Source organism: Patagioenas fasciata, chromosome 4, assembly GCF_037038585.1.
Source record: "Patagioenas fasciata isolate bPatFas1 chromosome 4, bPatFas1.hap1, whole genome shotgun sequence".
In the NCBI taxonomy this organism is placed as follows: domain Eukaryota; kingdom Metazoa; phylum Chordata; class Aves; order Columbiformes; family Columbidae; genus Patagioenas; species Patagioenas fasciata.
In genome coordinates this window covers 24637476-24659715 of record NC_092523.1, presented here as the reverse complement: position 1 = coordinate 24659715, position 22240 = coordinate 24637476, and the positions used below count along the sequence as shown (strand labels likewise).

The window sequence follows — 22240 nt, the reverse complement described above, 5'->3', positions numbered from 1 at the left end:
ATTTCGGCCCCAGTGAGGTTACATGTTGTAAAAGCGAACATAGCTGGAAGCTGCTACTTAAATTGTCATTAAGTGTTGTTTATTATTGAAACTGAAGCTTGTTCTCATGAAGACGTCAGTGTATCTCAGAGATAATCCAGAGGCTACTGGAGGATATCCTCATTTTTAAAAGTCTTCTTTTATTTTCCACTCTAGCAGGAAGCAACCTTTCCTGACCAGACGACTGGGTTATGTGATCAGGTCTTATTTGACTTTCTCCACTTTTTGAGAAGAACAGCATATTCTCTTCATCTGAGAAACCTTGCTTGCATTGAGGCCTCCATCTATGAACTCCATCAGGAACTGCAAAAAACCTTAAAGGTTTTCTGAGGCTTATCCAGATTATTTCCTTATGCTGAGACTTGTATTACCTCTCAGCTCAATGGGTATTTGCACTCATACTTCTTTATGATATGTTGACAACCTACTGCAGGTCCTGACAGCATCATGGCTGGCCCTACATATTCCCTTCTCAACAGCCCATCTTTTTCCATTTTTGATAAGCATCTTAGATTTTCCTTCTCTCAAAATAAGCAAAATGTTTATTTAACAATCTTCTTGGCAAGTTTACTGTATAGAATGCACTCCAAATGCTTTATAATTATTCCTTACTTACATACTGTTACTTGTACTGCTACTTTGCCAATTGCAAAGTTCACTGTTCCAATGTATCTGCCTGTTACCTCAGCATCTAACCTCTGAAACCACCGTTTGAGATTCCTTATGAAAAAATACTAGACACAGTGTAGCAGGCCATTAAATAGGTAACTGCAACCACATTTCAGGTTTGGTTTAGTTTATCTTGCAACTGCATTTTTTTGTGATATGCCATAAGAGAAAACTGCAAATAATGTGCTGGGGAAACATACCTGCACCACTAATCCCATCAAGAATCTATGGCTTCATGAGCTCAAAGTCCCAATCGGTGGCCAACTCTTCAAACTACTCAGCTCATCTTAACTAGTACATAGAAGAAATACGCTCTTCAATTCACCTGTTGCCTTGGCAAGTCCAAATCCTTGACAACGCAAGACATTTCACTGTCTACAGAGCCAACAACTTCCTAAGCATCAGATGTTGGAAACATGGAAAAAGACTCTATATACGAGTGTTCTTTCAACCTGTAACAGCTTATGAAAAAAAATCTGAGAAAACAGAACTTGGGAACTTCTTAAATGCTAGCTGAACAGTAAAAAAAACCAAACCAACCAAACAACAAAAAAACCTAGCAGCATTCAAGAGAAGCAGAGCAAATCAAGCTGCAGCAAGAGGACTTTTTTCCTGAGGACCATCTTGATTAGACTGACTTGTGAGTAACTAGTGAGAAATGGAAACTCACCATCTCATTAGTAACAGGACAGAAATAAAAGGTAATTATTATATTCTGCTTTTATCTGGAAAACAAAAAATGCATTTATATCTCCTTCGTAGACAAGCAGTCTAGTGTGAAATGTTAACAAAAAGAAAGGTATTACAGAAGAGTACTAGACAGCAACAGAAAGAAGGCGGCATCCAGTTGAGCCTCGGATCAGTATGACCACTGTCAGAACATTTTTTTGGACACTTTGTTCCTAATCAAAAGCAGAATCCTACTTCCATCTCCTTCTGTTGCAGCAATTCCTACTTGTGAAATATAACACATTAGAAATGTCAGGAAAATTTCCTTAAATCTCTTTGGAGTTCTGAAAAGTCAGTGATGGGGAGCTAGTACAAGCTTCTCCAGAGTGCTTGTTTTAATCATCTCTCTTCTCTCTGTTAAAGGAATTTCATCATCTTTTAGTGTCTATAGCCCAAAGCTTTTCTAACACCATGGAAATATATGATACAATTAGACAGAATTAAAAATCCATTTATACAAAGGAATAAGTGGAGTCTTCTCCATAATGAAGTACTTACTGACTTGCTTTGGGTTATGCTGAGAAGACCTACTTTGAGGCACTGAATTCTTGCAGCCTCAAGTTCATTTAGATGAAAGGAACGTTTTCTGGCAGCTGCATGAGCAGATGAGTACCCAGTGATCCACCCTCATTCAGGTTATGTAAAACCGCGTGAGTATGAGCCACACATGTGCCTTCCCAAGGCAAGGCCTGGGTTGCGCTCCCGACGCTTGGCTCGGCTGCCAGCGCTCGTCTCCCTCCCACATACCTGTTCTAGTCAAGCTCTGTTAAAGAAAAATTACTTCACATCCCAGGGTGTGACACAGTGTAAATACTGTGCAATGATCTAAGGAGCCTCAAGCAATCATGGCATTCATCCAGCTGTAGCCCGAATGCATTCTTTTTGTTTTAGGCACTTTTTTGGTGTCATCAACATAGTGTGCAAATATGGTGCACTGTTTGAAGTGGAAAAGAACATGATCACAGTATTTTGAAACAGATGGGAGACCTGTAAGGGACCTTTTACACAGTGCGACCATTGTGTTGGAGGAGCCTACGCAAGCTCTGAGAGAACGGGCTTGCTTGCTCAGTGAAGAGTGGGGGCACGCAGAGACACCTCAGCAAGCTCTGACCGGCCCAGCACTGGCATCAGAAGCAATGGAGATGTGTAATCTGAGCTGTGCAGTGGGGCTGTGTGCTGGGGAGCAGAGCAAGGGCAGGGGCCGCTCTGGAGGGGAATGTGTGCCAGGAGCTGAGGGTCACAGGCAAAGGGAGCAACTTACTGATCGGGGGGCTGTCCCACAATACCCAAAAAGGACAAGCAAGGCACATCAACAGCCCAGGTCACCAGCCAAGGCTGTGGTGGTGAGGCAGGTCTAAGGTCAAGTTGGGAAGCCAAGTCTGTAGGTCAGGATCAACGAGGACATCCGGCCAGACACAAGTGTGGGTGGAACAGGGACCATCTAAGTGCACTTACTTCTGAAATTACACCAATTCACAATAAAAGGCTTTAGACTAGAAGCAGTCCTCCACTAACACTGGCAGAGAAGCAAACATGACAAAAAGGAATGCATCCCTGGAGTCATGTGAAACGTACTTCACCTTAGTCAACACACCCAGATGCAGGTTCCAAGATCAGAACTGGATCCTTTGCACGTTTAGATGAGTCTGAGGACTTAGAGTTTTCATGAATAACCACTGCAGATCGTACTTTCAGGGAAAGTCTCTTCTTACACGGTTCTGAACTGTCACCCTGCCAACTATGTTTTTGTTTTTAAACGTCAAAAAATGTACAAACATAGATGTAGACATAGATTATTGTTATTATTTTTATTGCTCTTGTTAAAAGGTCAGTGTATGAATTATGGCACTATGCTGTAAAAATGCAGTATTACTAAGTGCTCTAACAGCATGAGATCCATTATGACAAGATTTTAAACATGAAGCATGAGCTTCAATAAGGATTTCCAAATTAAAAAAATAAGCCTAAGAGGTAAATGGATTAATAATAGGTGATTTATGTGGACTTTGAATACTAAGTGAATATGGAGTGAATTTGCAAGAACCAGACAAATTAAAGACAAAGTCAAACAAAGTTTCTGGAAATTGAAAAGTAAATTCTCTCTTATTTTCACCTACATAGACATATTTGTTCTGCACAGTAGATGAAAGTTACAGCTCTCCTATTAAACTACAACCATGATGTGTTGGGAGGGGGGAAATTGCATGAGAAAAGGAAAAAGCAAACCAAAACCTTTTCTACATTGCTAGTCAGAGAAAAAGAACTGTTGGCTTTGAAAGTCTGAAAATAAAAACATCCATTTCGGAAAAAACAAAAAGTCACATTTCCTGGGTCAGTCTCCACTGCAACAAAACACTGATGCCTATTAACTCTGTGCTTGGGGACTGAATAGAGCTATGGTACTATTCCTAATTCTGAAGCAAACCCAAATCACTTGATATACATGGATATTATTGCACTTATAGCAGTGGTATGTTCACTGGCCTGAAAACTACTTTCATTGTATTACGGAAAATGAGGTGTTTGGTGTTCTTTTTTTGTTTACATGTGTAATCTTACTTGACAGATGCATTGTAAAAGTAATGGTATCCTAATTCAAACTGCCCTGCCCTTTATAAAGCAGTTTAAGCATATCTGGCACAACATGAAGCTCTTGAAATGCCTCCACTACTTCAGAAAAAGTCTTAAAGAATAACATCTCCCAGAGGATGGGTGGGCACAGAGTACTAAATAAAGGGGGGAAAAAATGACAGCGGGCATTAGTTTCCCAGCAAAAGGATGTCTTACATCACACAGCACATCAGAAATAAATAAGATGAAACCTGAAGAATCTGAATATAAATCCTGGGATGATGTTGTGAGAGTTACAGGTATGTCAGTGTATTTTGTTAAGTACAATGCAGTTACTATATACAGTATATCAGATAATGCCAACTAAGGATACAGTAAATTAACTGTTGTTAAACAAAAAACATATTAAACAATGTACTTATAAAAACAAATGACAATCCCACAATTATGCATAGTTACATATGATGAAGTCCAGCTCCCTGGAGTCCAATAGATTTGACACCTGCAAGCATCAGGAAGCAGTTTTCTGAAGTGTAAACAACATCATTACCAGAACCCAGTCAAGCTGCAGGGGAATTAGACTGTCAAAAACATCTGGAGTCCAAACACAAAACTCTCTGTAAATGTCACCATGGCATAGCTGCAATGGGGCAGTCACCCATTCAAAGTTTTTACATTGCTGTATTTCTTCAAAGAGCCTTCTAAAGGATGTGCCATTTAATGTGGTGGTGATCTACACACAAAATATGAAACAGACACAAAGCACTTAGGTTTAAAAGCACTTATGGAAGTATCCATGACATCTTTACAGTGTACTGTGTATGACTGCACGCACTATTAAGTTTCTCCGGCTTGTTATTATGTGGCATCTTACTGTTCATAGTATTTCTACATACTAAGAAGACAGAGCCTTCTCCTCGAGAAACCAGCTTCTGTGATGCGGGAAGCCACCATGCTTGTACCTTGCTTTGCTACAGTAAGGCATGTACAACGAACATGACAATGTCAAATTCCCACGGATCATGACAAAAAGACCCAGTTCTTCCCTTTGTTTCTTTGCTCAGCTTCTCTGCTCCATTACCACTGTCAATGTCAGTCAGCATCCACGTGTTTAGTAAGCAGAGGCTTCCCGTCTGTATCACCAATCTTTTTCCGCATCTCTTCCACTGCTTTCAGCAAAGCCGCTCGCTCCTGCTCAAGAGTGAGAATGGACTGCTTCAGTTTTCCTTCATTGGTCAATAAAAGCTCTACTGTGGCTTCAAGGTTTTGGATCTTTCCATTAGCCACCTTTCAAAGCAAAAAGAAATGAGGAGGAGGGAAGAGGGGAAGAAAATAAGGAAATTTATTAAAAACTGAAACCAACTTTACACTATTTTATGAGATACATTAATACATATAAAATACTTTCCAAATAAAACATTGCAAAGGTAAAATGCAAGTTTCAATGTTATTAAATCTATGTACTTCAGACTACAACTATGCTGCTGCCTGTAACAAGAAATTTATCTCTTCCACTTGATTCCTTGGATTGGTTCACAGTTAAACTCAGAATATAACATAAAGTAATTAATTAGAGTAATGACTTGGAAAGTTATGAAGTCTGCAAATTATATACCAAAGAACTGCAGATAAGATAAGCCATGGGTCAGCTGGGAGACATTTCTGGCCAGTCATGCTTCTTGAGTTCCACATGCTTTGCAAAGCAAAGACAAGCCAGTCTGTGAGCTGCATCCTCATTTCACCTCCACACTGAGTCCAAGAAACGCCAGGAGGCAAAGTGGAAGGAGGGGCTTTAGTGCAATATGCAAATGGACAACACATCTTGAAAAATTCCAAAATTCTCCTTTGAAAGGCTGCACACATAGGCATTCTACTTCATGATGAAACAAGCATTAGATCATTCAAACTCATCATATGAGATCTGTAGCTGTGGTACAGAAGAAGAGATCTCTTTGGGAGTTTCAGCACTGGGTAACATTTGGAGACAAGAGCACTGGATGGTCTTGGCTTTCAGGGAATTATTTGCCTTTCTAATGAGCTTGCTGCCCTTCATGCAGTTATGGTGGGTTATAAAGTTCAGCCTCTGGGGGCAAAATATTGACAAACCATGACCCACATTGTTTGGTGATGCATTTTCCTCTCATCAGCAATAGGTCACCATTGACCATAGGAAACAGCAGCTGATGAAGCCCACCTCCAAAACAAAGGGATTCCTCCAACACCACAGACAGCTATTAATAAGTTCCCCACCACATGTTAGGTGCTGACTTGCCAGCACTCAGGTGGAGATGAGCTTTGTAAAAACCTATTTAGGGCTGCAAAGCCTTCAGGGGCAGGAAGGGGTGGAAGACCCCCTGATGCAGGTATCTATAGAACATCACATCTTAAATCTCATCCCAGAAAGCCCACTTCATTCAACAATGTCACTGCCCATGTGCCTGAAGCTCTATGAAAATACCTTGCAGAGAAGCATCTCTTCTTCTGACTTGGCTAAGGCTCATCTTAGAACGTGAAACAGCTTCAGATCTCACAGCGTCAGAACTTACAGCTTAAGCACAGCTTAAGCCTGCACAGTTAGTTAGCTTTAGTCATGATACAGGATCAATGAATGAGAAACCTGAACTCCTTCCCTTGCCTATTATCTTACACAGTCTATGTCTGTAACAATAATTGAGAGGCTTGAAATATCTGCTTCCTATCCTTGAAATCTCTTTCTCCATCAAACTAAATGTACAGTCAAAAGTTTTACAACAAATGTCCTGTTATGCAGCAGCCAGAAATCTGACTTCTTGAAGACTTAAGCAAAGAATAACCCCTACAGAGATCAGGTGTGCTGCCTTTGAAAATGCTGCAAACCAAGCAGGTACCAAGCATGTATTATAAATGATTATTTCACATATTGTCTAAACAATCTGGATAACAGTTTAAAAAAATCTTCTACTAAAGAGTATGTCTTTACAGACAATGTAATCCATATCCGATGTATCTCTAAATTGTAATGCTGGTATTGGCTCTCCCATTTCTGATAGCCTAGTATCCTTGCTATAATAAAGCAGTGACTGAAAATGTAGAAATGAAGTTGAGAAAGCACATTGAGTATTTTAGTCTTCTTCTACAGCTATGAGTTTAATTACAAGAGAAGAGACAGTGTGATGAATCAACTTTTCACTAATTGCAAGAATATGCTCTATCTATCCCCTCTCAGAATTTCTTCTGCGTTTAAACTTTAAAGGCTAATGTAAATAGAATTGCAAATGGCTACGCTTTAAAGTCACTTGACCAAACACCAATCTCTCCTCTGCCTTGGTCTCTTCTGAAAAGGTAGATAAATTAGAATGTTAATTAAATATGAATTATAAATTGTACCTGCAGTTCTTCCAGAAGATCAAAGTTTTGTTTGCGCAAGCTACTGTTTGCCTTTTCTAATTTATCCAGTCTCTGATTGTCATTTAAAGATGAATCTATAAGCTCATCCTGAAGCACATGGTATTCAACTTCATAAGCTTGCAACTGCTTGGCAATATCGATTTCAAACACCTGTTATATATAAAAATATTATTAAGTGCTGTGCAGATAAAAAATACAGTTCATTCTATGGTGTAAAATCTATGGATCTAGATGAGGATATTTAATCACTGCATACGAAAAAAAAGGACTTAATTTTTGGCATTCACATTTCCTACTCTGGGAATGTCAAGACTGAGGCAGTAGAGTGCAATATGTTGGCATTAGATCTACTGAAAACCTTTGCTACTGATTTGCTGATTACTTCAGTAAAAGCACTTACAGTAAAGTTTTCAAGAAGCGTAGACTTTGTAGGGTAATCCCCTTTTGGGATTTCAAAATTAATGCATCTCAGTTTGGCAGAAACTCTCCTAGTCATAGTTGGATTTTGATATCATTTTTCTTAGAAAAGTGTGGTCCAAGCACATGTGCCACAGGTACAAGTGTAAGGCTAAGCTGAATGAAAACTTTAAATGAAAACCAGTAAACCTTGCTAGGTTTATTTATGATTCTACGGTACTCTTAGAGATTGAAAGAAAATGAAATAATCTATCCTTACACTAATACAGTTAATAGAAACATTATGTAATGTCAAAGCAGATTTCTGTTATTGTTAACTATGAATCACCAAAATGAGTGCTCAGTCTTACACATGAATATTAACAAAACCATTTACTTGAAAAGTGCATAAATAAATTCAGGTGCAGAAAGTGACCCAAAGGAAAAAAACTGCTATTGTATTTTCCTTTTTCTGGGCTTTGGCAAATATCTGCTTTCAAATTACTCAGGAAATATGACTCTAATATCCTTGAGTTAGTTTTCTCCTCTGAAAGCAGTGAAGAGGATGGCAAATGAAAAGGACAAGTGTGCCAATCATAGAACACAGTAGAAAAAAAACCTGATTTTAAAATGTATCTGGAAAATAGCCCAAGAATAGAAGTTTGAGGGTTATTCATTATTTTTAAACATCTTGTACTTTATTCCTTTTGGAAATTAGTCAAAAATCAAATCTTATCTTAAATACCTGTTGAAATAACAAGAATTATTTAATATTTTATCTATTTTATCTACAAAATATTAGCTGTTGGACAAAGTTAATGAAAACATCAGTTTATTAAATGTCTGACACCTGTTACATATAGTATAAAAAAGTCTCTCAAATAGTTGTATGGCAGCAGAAACACACACACTAAGCATCTAAGTACAGAAGGCTCAAATACAATTTTCATTTCAGTTTGGCTACACATATGGAACTTTCACTTTCTGTAGATCTGAGCATCACTGGAGAACACACACTGTTGAAATTTCAATAAAACAAACGATGCCACCCAGCAGAGAATAATGCTGACTCGTCTCATGACCTCTGCTATTTCTAGCCTTTGTGCTCTTGAAAAGGGAGGGAAAACCCTGCTGTCATACCCAGAGTATCAAATCTGAAAGTGGGGAAACATGAAGCAAATCAAAAGCTTGACTTGAAAGCCAGCTAACTGAAGGCATGTTAAGGCATGTAAACCAAAGACCATGGCGCAGAAGGCATGAGGAGGATGTGGATTAGCCCAAGAGCTTCGTATGGACTCAAGGGCTGGTCAAACAGCTGCTCTTTTCAAAGGAAGCCCTGATCAAAGCAGGGAAACTGCTCTCCCTTCAGCTCACACTACCTGCCCACTTTAAATCTAGAGCAGTTCAAGCTGCCTCAACAGAGTATCTGTCCCTGCTTCTGCTCAAAGCCAATGCCTTTCTGCAGGTCACCTGAGCACTGCAAGTCTCTGCAGAGCTGTGCACCCCAGGCTTTCAGCCTGGCAGATGACATTCATCCCTTCTGCCCCCTAGAAGCCGCTTGCTTTCCTTCTCTTCATACAGTCTTTCTAGTTCTCCCCTCCCTCCTTCGACAGAAAGCACCAGAAGCAATGCTCCTGATCCTAATCTGAGCACATGTTCTCTTCTGGGCAGAAGGGACCCCTCACAAGCATCCTGCAGTGCCCTATGCTGCTGCCGGCTGGCTTCATCAACCCACAAGCCTCGCAGATCTCCTTCGGCCCTGGGTGCCTGCTAGGCATTTGCAGTTCTCTGCAGCACTCCCCCCATGGTTTGGACCACAAAAGGCCTTCAGAAAAACCTGCTGCAAATTAGATGTCAAGCGTAACAGTCAGGGTTTCTAAACAGGCAAGCCTTAACAGCAATCATTTGTGATTTTTTTCAAATCCTATAGCTATCATCTGGAGCCTTCTGCTAGATTAGCAATATTGCATCCTTTTCCGTGTCTGCCATTTTAAAAAGTCTATCAAGGATGGCCAGTGTTTGGTGTCACTGCTCACTGCGAGGGTCTGCACTGGCCCCTGAACTCCTGGCCGAAACACAAGGGCCGTGTTGTACTGAACCAGTACAGGCAAAGTCAACCTAGGCAGGCTTCTGACTTCAGTAAGTAAGGTCAGCATTTGTGAGGCTCTTGTGGGTCAATTTTTGCTTCTGAAATGAGACTTGAAGAACAAGATTGTTTGGAGACAGAAAGACCCAGACAGCTTTTAGCCCCTCTCGTTGTTGTTTTTGTGGAATACACTGCACATGGGCTATACTATTACTGCCAATAACAGGCTTTACACACACTTAAAAAAATAACAGTAAGTTCATTTTCATGAAAGACTTCATAAAGTGACCATAACCAACATGTAGACGTATGAATACAAAGGTACTATACAAGTCACATGCTTCCGAAAGTTTTCAACATCCTCAGAACTACAATAACAGAATTCTCAGCTTGTAATGGGATACACAGTTGTGGCAAATTCTGTCGGGAAAGAGCATTTATTTTCATACTACTTATATATTCAGATTATTTCATACCTGACTAATGGTTTTTTCCATCTGTACCAAGCCTAAGTTGGGGAGAGTGCTTTTAATAAAATCAACAATAGTTTCCAGGTTCTCATGCTGCAGAATCAAGGGCTTGTGGCTTCCCAAAAGGCTTAAAGCCACTTTAAATATGGCCTCTGATCCTTGAAGAAAGAGCATGTCTGTGAAAACGAAGAAAAAACATGGTACATTCAAGCAGGCACATTTTTTGACAAGAATATTAAACCAGTAATACGTCCAAGGACAACAATTTCTCATAAGGGTGATGTGAAGGCTAGATATACACTGCCAGACGTGTGCTTTTATCACTGTGGTTATGGCTTTGGAAATCTTATGGGATCAAAATTATTACTGTAAATAGCACGTTCAACTAATACAATAAATTATTAATTTATTTAGTGAATTTTCATCAAAAAAATCCAATTTGAATTAAAGCTAAGTGCACAAAAAGTCAGGTAGTCAAGTTTCTCAGTGTTGCCACTTTTTGTGTATATAATAGTTTTGTGTGTTTTTTTCTTTTGAGATGTTCATGGGAATCTGAATTTGAATAGAAAACTACACGTGAAGACAGAACCAAACATCTGAAGTTCTGTTCTTTTCTCATCTGGTGCAGAAAGCTACAAAATTCTCTGTAATACAACACTGAACATGAGGCTAAATGCACACTTTCCAGCAGCTCCAAGTTTCATGTGCTTACTTATAGTATGTTTATGAACTACTTACGTTCATATTCTAATAGCTACACTAATAAGTACCCTGAAATCTTAGTAATACAGCTTAAGAGTTAATATTGCAGGTGGCTCTGCAGTGACAGTGCCTGATGTACATTCAAGCACAGTGAAACCACAGTGTACAGTGACCTTTCAGTGCAGCCTCCTTTCTTTTATTTTCTTTTCCTTTACAAGCTGTCTATGTCTTTAAAAAAGAAAGAAACAGAAGACCGCAATGAAAGCATCAGACATGAAACCCATCTTCACAAACCCATCTGTCCACAGCATAAACAGCATTGCCCTGCATCTGACTTTCCTGCTACCGTAACTCAGAATGTGCTCCTGGTTTTATTGACAGACTCACTACAGGCAAAAACATCTAACATGTGAAATGATACTGGCAGAGGTGGAAAAGGAGAAGACACTGTGGTTTTATTCCATATTTCCTAAATATCTTTTTACTTTTAAACAGATTATTTCTTGCTCTTTTCCTTCCTTGTACTTGAAGCTGTGAATGAAGTCACAGTCACTTACAAAGTGGCACAATGACACCGAATAAACAGTATGTCTTGATCAAAAAAAAAAAAAAAGAAAGAAAAAAAATAATAAAGAGAGAGAGGAAAAAAACCCACCACACAATAAGGAAACAACTACTAGCAAAACCACAGGTATCTCTGATGTAGTAAAGAATATATGAAAACACTGGCTAATGGCCTTTCTTAGTAATTTGTATCAGAATGAAATTCCCGCTTGAGTTCTTTCGCCTGTGATGTTGAAATCATAACTCATTTCACCTCTCTCTCTTTCTCTATGAGAAAGAAAAACACAAGTAATAACCAACCACAAATCTTGCACTTTGCTGCCATTTGTCCTAAAAGTGGTGTAACATTTTTCAACTCTGATTCAATGTGAAGTTCAAAGCCAGGAACGATTGAAAAGTGGCAAAAGAGAAGGCATCTGCCTCAATCCTCTACTGAAACTGAAAACTATGGAAAAATGCTTTATAGGGGAAGCTCTGTATTAGGACAGGGAATGCTAAAGAATAGCTAGAAAACACAAAGTGAAAAAAAAAGAGATTAAAACGATGCATATTTATGATTCAGAACCTGTCCCATAAAGACATGCAGATGAACTCAAGGTGACCTGTAAGTTGTTAATGAATGTCTATATGAGCTGAGCTGGTAATATAAGGCTGAAATCCCTCTCTCATTTAAAGGAGCAAGTACTTAACAGAGACCTGTTTGTTACCCACTCCTCACGCTTCCCGTTAAGTGGGCTGCCAGCCAACGACAGTACAGTGAAGGTACCAAATTAATGTCAGTGTGACTGGCAGTCTACAGGATTTTAAAATAAAAGATTGAAAAAATCAATTTTTATCTACAATCTTGAAACAAACTAAACATTATTCTATCAAGTTCCCCCCATTAATAAGTAAATAGGGGTATTAAAGAACAGATCTTTGTCAACACTGAACTTTCATTACATCCTACTCAGGAGACATGTTGAAAGTTTGGACAGATAATTAAAAAGTAAAAAGGAGTTTTGCTATTTGACTCATAAAGCAGTCTTTGGGTTAACCTCTTCCTAGCTCACTTCTTTTACATATTGCTTGTAAGACACCTGCAAAAGGTACACTATGGAAATCTAAAGGAAGAGGTCTGTAACAATTATATTGTTAAATAGCGGTGGGGATTCAAATATCAAGGGTTCAGAGACACCACATTAGAAATGGCAGTGCAATTTTACAGTCTTAGTAACCTACAGGTGAGTTACTTCAACATTAAAAGGCAACCTTCTTTCATCCCAAGGGTTCTATAATAAGTGAGTGAAGGAAAATGTACCTATGTTCTGCAAAAGCGTGTGGGCACATGGGTCAGAACTTCATTCCTGTGAAGATCATGTATCTATGCCTTCTACTCTAATATCAATCCTTGCTTTTCAAAGCCCTACAGTCCTCCAATGAGAGACAAAATACTAATCGGTGTATTAAAGCAGAAATCCAAATATACTGAATACACAAGACACTTTTTTACTCTCACTGCTGTCACTTGTCCAATTCAAATATTTTTCTTATCATGTAGAATACTATGAATGATTAAGAAAAACTGAAAGATTAACTGATTATAAACTCGGTATATGACACTCACATACAGCGCTTAATTTAATTCCTACAGATTATTACTGTCAGTTAGATACATGTCAATGTACCTTAGCCAAACTTTGAACTGTTCCAAGAAAAAAAAAAAGCCGCTTTTCCTGGAGTTAAAATGCTAATCACACCAACCTTTTCACCGCCATTTCTTTTTAGCACTACTTTTGGCACGTCCTTAAACAGAAGCAGGATTTGATTCTTGTTGACTCTTCTCAGAATCTATATTCATTATTTGTTATTGTGGTAAATGAGACTTTTTTAAGTCAGGAAAGTGTCAATTTTAATAATCTAATAAGTAATCACTTCATTAAATCTCTTAAGTGCAATTGACTAAGGAGAAAGAAAATAGCTTCTCATTAGACGAGAGGAATCAGGGAGAAAGCTCCAACCCACCCTGCTCATCCTGGAAGAACCAGTAAAACATAATGAAACTGAAAATCAAACAACTGAAAAGGAAATAAAGCATCTTCTCAAATACCAAACAATTAATCTATGTAATACATATCCATAAGACAGTATCAAGGTAAATTCTTAATGGGAGTTTAATTTTTTTAAAAAAGAGAACTTCTGTAGATTCCAAAAATAGGTAACAGAAGTGACTTTAGAGTCTAAACCCCCTATGCTTCCAAACATCTTCAGAAAGTGAGACTTTGAATCAGGCTACAAATTTTAAGGATAAAAAACACTAGTTTAAAAGTCTTATGTTTTTGCAGAGGAAATCTGTAATTAAACTGCAAGGGCCTTCTCTCTGTGTGTTTTGAAAACAACCCTCAAAATAATTTTCCACTGACACTGTTGGAGACTGATAATAGAGTAAATGGATATAGTTCCCACATGATGCCTTTGTTACATCTCTTCAGCTTGAAACTAACTAATTGTTGAAGTGCCATTATCTTAACACCATGCCTTCACAGCTTCAAGTTTCACATCTTTGCTACGAGTGGTTACAGGGTGGGAAAAGGTAATAATGAGGATGAAAACACAGGAGAGTTTGGGAGTGTCATAAGCTTTCCTCCTCTCTTTGCATTTTACTCTAAATACTAAATGCTCCATAAGATAACCTCTGTTGTTCTTCTGTTCATCAATAGCAAGTATAATGTTTCTCTGGATGTCTGAAACAGGTTGTATAATAATGCTGTTGCTAATGAAAGGACTCAAATATAAGACTTCAAAAAAAACAGAAAGAAGTTTTATGAAGAATTACCAAATACTCTGGCTACAAATCCAAGGGGAAACTGGGATGCAAACATGGTGAGAAACCAAGGAGCAGCATAAAGGCTGGGGCCAATCTCATGCTCCTCTAGGTGGTTATAGAGGTCTCGATGGTAGTCATGAAGCAGTCGAGACAGCTGATACATCTGGATCTGCATGAAATAAGAACAAAGAGACTACAGATAAACATGTTTTAACACTCATAGTAGCAAACTCCATATTTCACACTCTTACTAGAAACAGTGAAATACATTCGTCAATTGCTGTCTGGACAGAATTGTGTGAAGAAAAGAAATAGTCCGAAGCCACTGAAAAGTCTAAGGATGGGTCAACTGTGAGCCTAAGACAGACTCATTTACACGGTTGTTTGAACCTCAGAAAACATATATAACAGAGTTCTTCCTATTCATGGTTTTCACAGTTTCCCCAGTTGCCTTTTTATTTGAAACTACTGCATTTAATTTCAAGTCCAGATTTTGACAATGCTACTGATATTGCACTATTATGATTTATCATTAGCACCCCTTAATTAGAAAAATTGAAATAATACCTGTAAAATTGTCATATCAGGACGATACTGTTTCCTCAGGCCAATGTCAAACATGAGAAACTTCAGCATTTTAAAAGCATCTTCCTCGCTCATATGAAGCAGTAAAACTCCTGCTACAAAACTGAGGCCCTGGCAATATCCTACTTCCTGGTCCAGAAGGGAATAGGCCTTCAAAATATTGTAGAGTGACAGCTGCCCAGCTCCAAGCTGTGCTGAGAAGTACGGATGTGTTGGAAACGTGCGCCCTGTGAAAACAGCTGAAGTTAATGACTTACAAGATAAACAAAAAAAAATACTTGCCACATTATCAAATTAAACAGTCTTTCAAAAGGTAGATTGTTCTGAAAGGTAGATTCTTTGTCAATCTTCAGGAAGTTAACAACACAGAACTATTGACTTCTCCAATTAGTTTTGTTACAGTAGCTGCAAAATTAATTTAGAAATTGTCAAAGAAGACAGGCTCTGGGATGGGGACAGTCTGTTATTTGGAACAGCTGAGTAACTGGTTCTTAAGACTGGCCCTTGATCAGCCTGTTAAAGGGCTTACAGGGCGTGGATGCCCAAAATAGTGACAGACTCTATTCAGTGTCTCAATGACTCACCCAGTCCTCTTTTTTTCTATTAAAAAGTGTTGGGGTTTAGACAACTATTAGGATCCAGTCACAGACTTAGAACATCTGAGCTCTCGCTTTGAGCCCCTTCCCTTTCTCTTTTCTTTTTCGCAGTAAATGTGTTTCTTGTCACCTCTCTCCTTGCCTTGGTCCCTCCCAGTCTCATGGGTCGTTCCTCCTTCCATGCAGCATGAAGCTCAGACTCTTCCATGAGCTGATCCAGTTCACTAATCTGGGAGAAAAATCCCCTTTTACATGGAGTTAGTCCTTGAGCCCTGTCAGTCAGCTGTGTCAGCTCCAAGAGGTGTCCCATGAACACCAGCACGAGTGACAAGTGCTTGGAGAACGGGAGTCAGTTGTTGGAGCAAAACTTCCTGTTGCTTTGGATCTATTCCCCACATCTCTTTAAATCCCAGCCTAAGAGAAACTATGCTAAGAGTAGAGCTGTAGGAACACAGCTGAGCTATTTCCAGTCCTTCAGTTCTAGAGCAAGATGATGGCTTCTACTCCAGACTGGCTTATCTGTGTGTGAATTTTCATACAGAGCTAGGACCCACAATCCAGCTAGGTAACTTACACAATCAGTTTCACTAACAATATTTACTCAGCGAGTAAAAACTCAATATGTCTTTTTTTTTTTTTTTCTGCAGCCCATACAATATCAAGAATTGTGTAGCTATATATATATAATATGATATATGCTATGGACACAAATTCAAATACGGGGAATTCCACCTAACATAAGAAAAAAAATCTTTATTGTAAGGGTGGCCAGGCACAGGCTGCCCAGAGAGGTTACAGAGTCTCTATCTGTGGACATACTCAAAACCTGAGAGAACATGGTCCTGGGCAACCTGCTTTAGATGACCCTTGCTTGAGCATGGGGGTTGGACTAGATGATCTCAAGAGCTCCCTTCCAACCTCAACCACCCTGTGCTTCTGTGAAGAGAGACATCAAAGGCTTCATGTTTACAGATTTTCTCACAAAACTTTTCCAAAAGGGAATATTTTCATTTTTAAGGAAAAAACCCTCCCCCTATCAGATTTCCCCTGTGAAATACCTCAACAAAGAAGAAATGTGAATACCTCTTTTGTTCTAGTATTAAGTGGAGCTTGTTTTTCGGTTGCCCACTTGTTAAATACCGCCCCACCCTCTAGCTCCTGGAATGCTGCTGTGCTGCCAGATAGTATCAGAGCTCCTGTTCCAAGAGGACAAAGCTGGGGGCAGAGTCCTGCCATATGGTAGCTGCTCTAGCCTGTGACATGGGACACCAGCATTCAGTTCCTGAACAGGTCTCCTCCAGCCAGGCTGTCACCGAGCTGAACCTTACAGAATCAGTATTTGCTCGCAGCAAGGCTCCTTTCATATAGGTCATGAAGAAAAGTTAAAAACTGAGCAAGAATAAAAATGCAAAGATGATCCAAAAAATAGTAAATGGAGGAGGAGCAGAACTGCTAAACTCACAAGCTTATTTGTTTCTGGGGGCCCTGGTGATGACTTAACTAAGAATTTTAGCTTTTACTTAGGAGCAAACAACTCCTGGCCCTGCTGGAAAAAGACTCTAAATAAACTGTGATACCTCAAGACCATCAGAATGAGAAAGTAAGTACCTACTACTATATTTTTGAAAGGTAGTAAAACAAAACATAATTTTCTACTGTGTTCAAAAAATAATGATGAATACAGTGTTCCTACACTGACAACATCTGAAAATCAGTTTACCTTACCTTACTGAGAGAAGAAATCATCTACTGAACATGACTTTGGTGTTCAGAATCTGAAAACCCCAGATCCTGCAGTGGTTGTGCAGGTGGGGCCATAAAACAAAATACACACAAAAAGCCATCAGGGAATTGTGGCTTTGTTCTTGTCCATGTAATGAAATAGCACTGTGACAAGGAAACTGGTGCAGGAAAGCAGCTGCAATACCCTACCTCTGCATCCAGATGCAGTCTGCTGTCCTCATCCTCAGGAACCACTATTCACAGCTGAGGCTGCACCAATTCAATTGAGTGTGAGCAATACTATTATTGCATTGGCTCATACTGTGTTAGCAAGACTTCTTTAGCTTAATTCAGGATTTTTTAAAAAAAATATTATAACCATATGTTGCAAGAACACAGGTTTTTCTCTCAAGGGAAAAGTTCACGCTTTCAGAAGGATTCTTAAAGATCTGCTTAAGAGAAACACTTCCGATAGCCTGAAGGAACACGTCAGAACATGCAAATCCCTTCTAGCTGCCTATCCAGTTATGCTGTCTGTTACTGTGCTGAACTACTCTATCTCCACGTGAACCCCCAAAGTCTTCAGCTTCCTAGTTTCACTTTACTGAAACAACAGGGCCCAATCCTTCCCTCAGCTACTGGGCTAGCAAATCACTCCCCCGCAAAACCAACGCTTTGCATGAAAACCACCATGCACGTACCAAGTTGCCAACACACACAGTCATTTGTTTCTGCAAGCAGAGCACACGGCTAAGATGAGAAAGTATTTGTGTGCAGAACCAGGTAGAAAGCATGAACTGCTTGCTGAGCCGGCAAGCCCCAATCTGCTGGGTGAGCCACCCAAACTCAGCCTGGCTGTGCTCCCTGCTGTCCAGGAGTTGTCCCACTCCCTGCCCGCTGCTGAAGGTGTTCACTTCACTAACCCAGCCCCCAAATACTCACCCCTTTCTGAGGCACACAATTGCAACAGAACCACAGCATTCACTGTGAAGGGTATCAGCACCAGGTACGCTGACTTGACTGATGGGTACTTGCTAAAAAATTGTCTCTGGTTGCAAATAAATATATCTCTCAAAAACAAAGTATCACTTCTGGCACTGTGCCATCCAGTGGATTCCAGAGATCATAAACCCCTTATTTAATTTCAGACTGCTACTTTACTTACCTAGGTCAATAAGTATTGCATGTTGCTGGGAAGTTAGTTGTTTCAGGAGTTCTTTATAAGGTGTGTCCTTTGGTTGTTGTTTACTCAGAAACTGATGTTTAAGATGGTATTGCTCTGCTAGAAACTTCCAGATCTCCCCACGGTGGTGACGTGGTACTCCTGACAGAAGAAAGTAATTATAACAGTAATTTGTATTTGTACTGAGAGTTCAGCTATAGTTGAGCTACAGGACTGAGGAAATGAAGATCTGTATCTGCTAGATATGCAAGCAGATCCCTATCTGCTAGATTCATATCTGCTATCTCCAGTAGACCACAGAAGCAGATCAAACTACAGTGCTTATACTTCCTCAATCAGTGAAAGACATCAGCATCTTAATAGGAGAGATATAAAGTAGAAGCAGGGTGAGCTGTCTAAGTCTAAGGTTGCCACTTGTATCCAGTCTGAGAAGTACTGGAAGAGGCAGCAAAAATTGCAATACTTGTCTCTGAAAAGTTATATGCTTATCTCCCATTTTTCCATGTAAAGAACACAATAAAGCACCTCAACAGAACTAATTAACCTTTTTCACTAATATACCACTGATACCATTGTTAGGAGTAAGATAGGAAGGCAGGATGCACACATACCAAAAGTAAACACAAGTACAAATGAGATGTGATGTAGAGACTATAACAGAAGGCAGATAATCAAAAAGCCAGTACTATATTTCTAGTTTTGCTGTTGATTTACTGAATGACTGGTACATGTAAAAATGTTTCAAAGCTTGAATTTCTTTCTTTATAAGAAGGGATGGCGCTACTTCAGTATTTCACATAGGTAATGGTAGTTTCATTTGTACCTATATGCAAAGCTCTCAAAGTAACAGAAAGGTAATTGCTACACACATACTTTATTCACCACAAGACTGGCACTGTTACATTACCTACACAAGAAATGAATATACTGTTATTGGGAAAATTTTCTGACTAATCCATGATGTACAGGAACCAGATATTACAGTTCGAAGTAACTTATGACTTGAAGATTTTTGGACTACTTTTTCCTTTTAGTATCTATGTAATATATGAACAACAGCAACAGGAGAAATCAAAACTGACCCAACCATACCACTTATATGGAAAAACAATACAACATATTTGAACAATTTCACTGACTTCTCTCATATAAGCACAAAAGGATATAAATTTATCTCTGCAATATTTATTTTTACTACACTATCCATAATCCAGAGACAATTGCTTGAAAATGAAATGCTAGCAGAAATGTGTAATATGTGAATCCACATCACAAGTGCATTTAGAAAATGTTTCTATAAATTACTTTAGGGAACTTAAATCCTATTATTGAAAAGTCTCCATTATGAAACAGTGAGGGAAAGTGCTGCTTCAGACACTGAGCCAGGTTCTACTCTTCAGATACACATCTAATTCCCATTAGCTTCAGTGAGGTTGATAATGTTGCATAGATAAGAACTGGCTTAATAGTGCACATATACAGCTTCAAAATGACAAATGAATTAAAATTCCCTTTAAGGAAATAGACTGATACTACGTTTACCTCTGTATACATCAAACATATAAAGTATTTAGTTTACTACTTGCTTAATGAAAGATGCATGACATTTAAGTATCTACTACAGTGTACATTAGAGGTGAAAACTATACATTTGTCATCCTAATTAAAACCCCATGCTAATTGAAACCTGTGTTTCTTACCTGTTTCCCATGCTTACTCAAGTTATTTTAATGGTTTCAGTCTTAACTAGAACTTGCTAAACTCAAATGCATTTTTCATTTCTGCACATATATGAAACTGGGCATCACTTCACTCTAAGTCTGGTTTGACGTAATTGGGCTCTAAAGAACAGAGCAGAACAACGGCATCAAGAGCTATGGATTATTTCCCCACCTACTGGCTACTTGGATGTACTTCTTATTAGCAATCCACTAAGCATGGTTTCATTTATTTATTTACTTATTTTGCATCACTCCAAGTTTTTCAAGTTTTATTTTGAACTCTAACACAGGTCAGTATCTCTAGACTATAAACAGAAACCAAGCTTTTCTCATGCCTAAATACTGTTGGGACAGAGCCCTTTTCCTGCGTGAACAGAAGGAAATCTGTGATAATGAACTTTCCTTACTCTGCAGATTTGTGCCTGGGGCATTTGATATTGTTAGAAATCTAGACTTACCTAGTCACCTTAAATGGACAATTTGGTTTAATTTGTTTGAGTAATTATATATAGGCATATTTAAAATATTAAATATCTGTTAGTGGTGAATTCTTGAGCCTTCCTTTACACACTGGAAAGCCAAGTACAGAACTATGAAAAGCTCCCTGGAGTAGCCATCTTCACCATCAGCTATGTACAACACCGTGTATGAGGCCTTTAGGTCCAACCATGATGCAAGTAACACTGAGTAATAACCTGATTTCTTAGAAGATTTAAAAAACATCCTTAGGTTTTATTATTTTTGATGTAGCAGAGAGAGGGGCTGGTTGCTGAGCCTGTGAGGAAGACTGTAAGTGATGTCTGCAGGTACAATATGTTGTTAAACTCAGAAAAAAAGGCAGTTCTGCAGAGATATCCATGTATACTGTTTCTAAATACACATACTACTCAGGCTGGAACAGAGAATTTCCAAATAATAGTGCAGTTTCTTCAGTTCTTTACGCAGTCACTTCTTTGGCATTACCCAGGCTTTCTTCTTTAATTATAATTTTTATTTTATAAAATCAGATTGCAACAACTGTAATACGTTGATTTACTGTACAACTCTCCTGTAATGACAAATGTTATTGAAAAATGAATACCAAGTACTATAACTCCAGTAACACAATCACAGCTTCAGCTGAAAGGGAATGTCACTCGCATACGCACAACCACGAGGATACTGAATGTTGTTACTCATTTAGTCAGCAACCTGAGGAACGGCTCTAGTGAGAATCTGGTTTTAAGGAGTGGTTAAGAGGCCATCTTGTTTCTGTTCTCATAGAACTTATATGCATTTCAACAAATGAAAAAAACCAAACTCTGCTTACCTTGTGCAACAGCAGAATGTATTTTTTCCACATCAAATTTAATCTTTGACCTTCCAGGTGTACTCAACATCTTTTCCCAAATCAAAGTTACATCTTTCAAGCATGGTGTGATTTCTTCGTAGTCAAGTTTCAGACGTCTGTTCTGCAAATTGTTTTCTGAAGCTAGGAAGCAATATCATGATTGCACCAGTCAATATTGTTTACCATTTATAAAACTCATTAACTTAACTTAGAACTTCATCATGCAATCCACCTAAAATTAAACCTCGTAACTCTGAAACATTACATGTCTAAATTTTTGTGATTGTAGGTGTTTTGTTTTGATTTAAGATATCATCTGCAATATTAACTGTGTTTGGCCTCTTAAATTAAGTTTCTCAGAGCTAGTCAACTCTTAAATCTGAAGAAACATGAGAGATGATGACTAATGAAATAACACCCATCGAACAAATTACACATAACATGATTAGGAACAGTGTTTATTAGGAACAATGTTATTTCAGTTGGAAGACACCCTCAGGATCATTGAGTCCAACCATAACCAAACTCCAGCACTAAACTAAGAACCTCGTCTAAACGCCTTTTAAACACATCCAGAGATGGTGACTCCACCACTTCCCTGGGCAGCCTGTTCCAATGCCTGACAACTCTTTTTGTGAAGAATTTTTTCCTAATATCCAATCTTGACCTCCCCTGGCACAACTT

The 22240-nt window shown here is 38.8% G+C and overlaps 1 protein-coding gene across 9 annotated transcripts in view; it reads right to left on the bottom strand.

The window, feature by feature from the left end:
• Window positions 1-3226: 3226 nt before the first annotated feature.
• The window catches only part of TBC1D1 (TBC1 domain family member 1), a 107393-nt gene continuing 88379 nt past the window's right edge, over window positions 3227-22240 (bottom strand). For all 9 annotated transcript variants that reach the window (XM_065836394.2, XM_065836391.2, XM_065836395.2 and 6 more), the window contains 7 exons: window positions 21536-21697; window positions 18488-18646; window positions 14987-15231; window positions 14429-14588; window positions 10354-10523; window positions 7375-7545; window positions 3227-5295 (listed from right to left, as the gene is read on the bottom strand). In XM_065836394.2, coding sequence (XP_065692466.1) covers window positions 5101-5295; window positions 7375-7545; window positions 10354-10523; window positions 14429-14588; window positions 14987-15231; window positions 18488-18646; window positions 21536-21697 — 1262 coding nt within the window. In that variant the 3' untranslated portion in view covers window positions 3227-5100. The remainder of the gene's footprint in view (window positions 5296-7374; window positions 7546-10353; window positions 10524-14428; window positions 14589-14986; window positions 15232-18487; window positions 18647-21535; window positions 21698-22240) is intronic.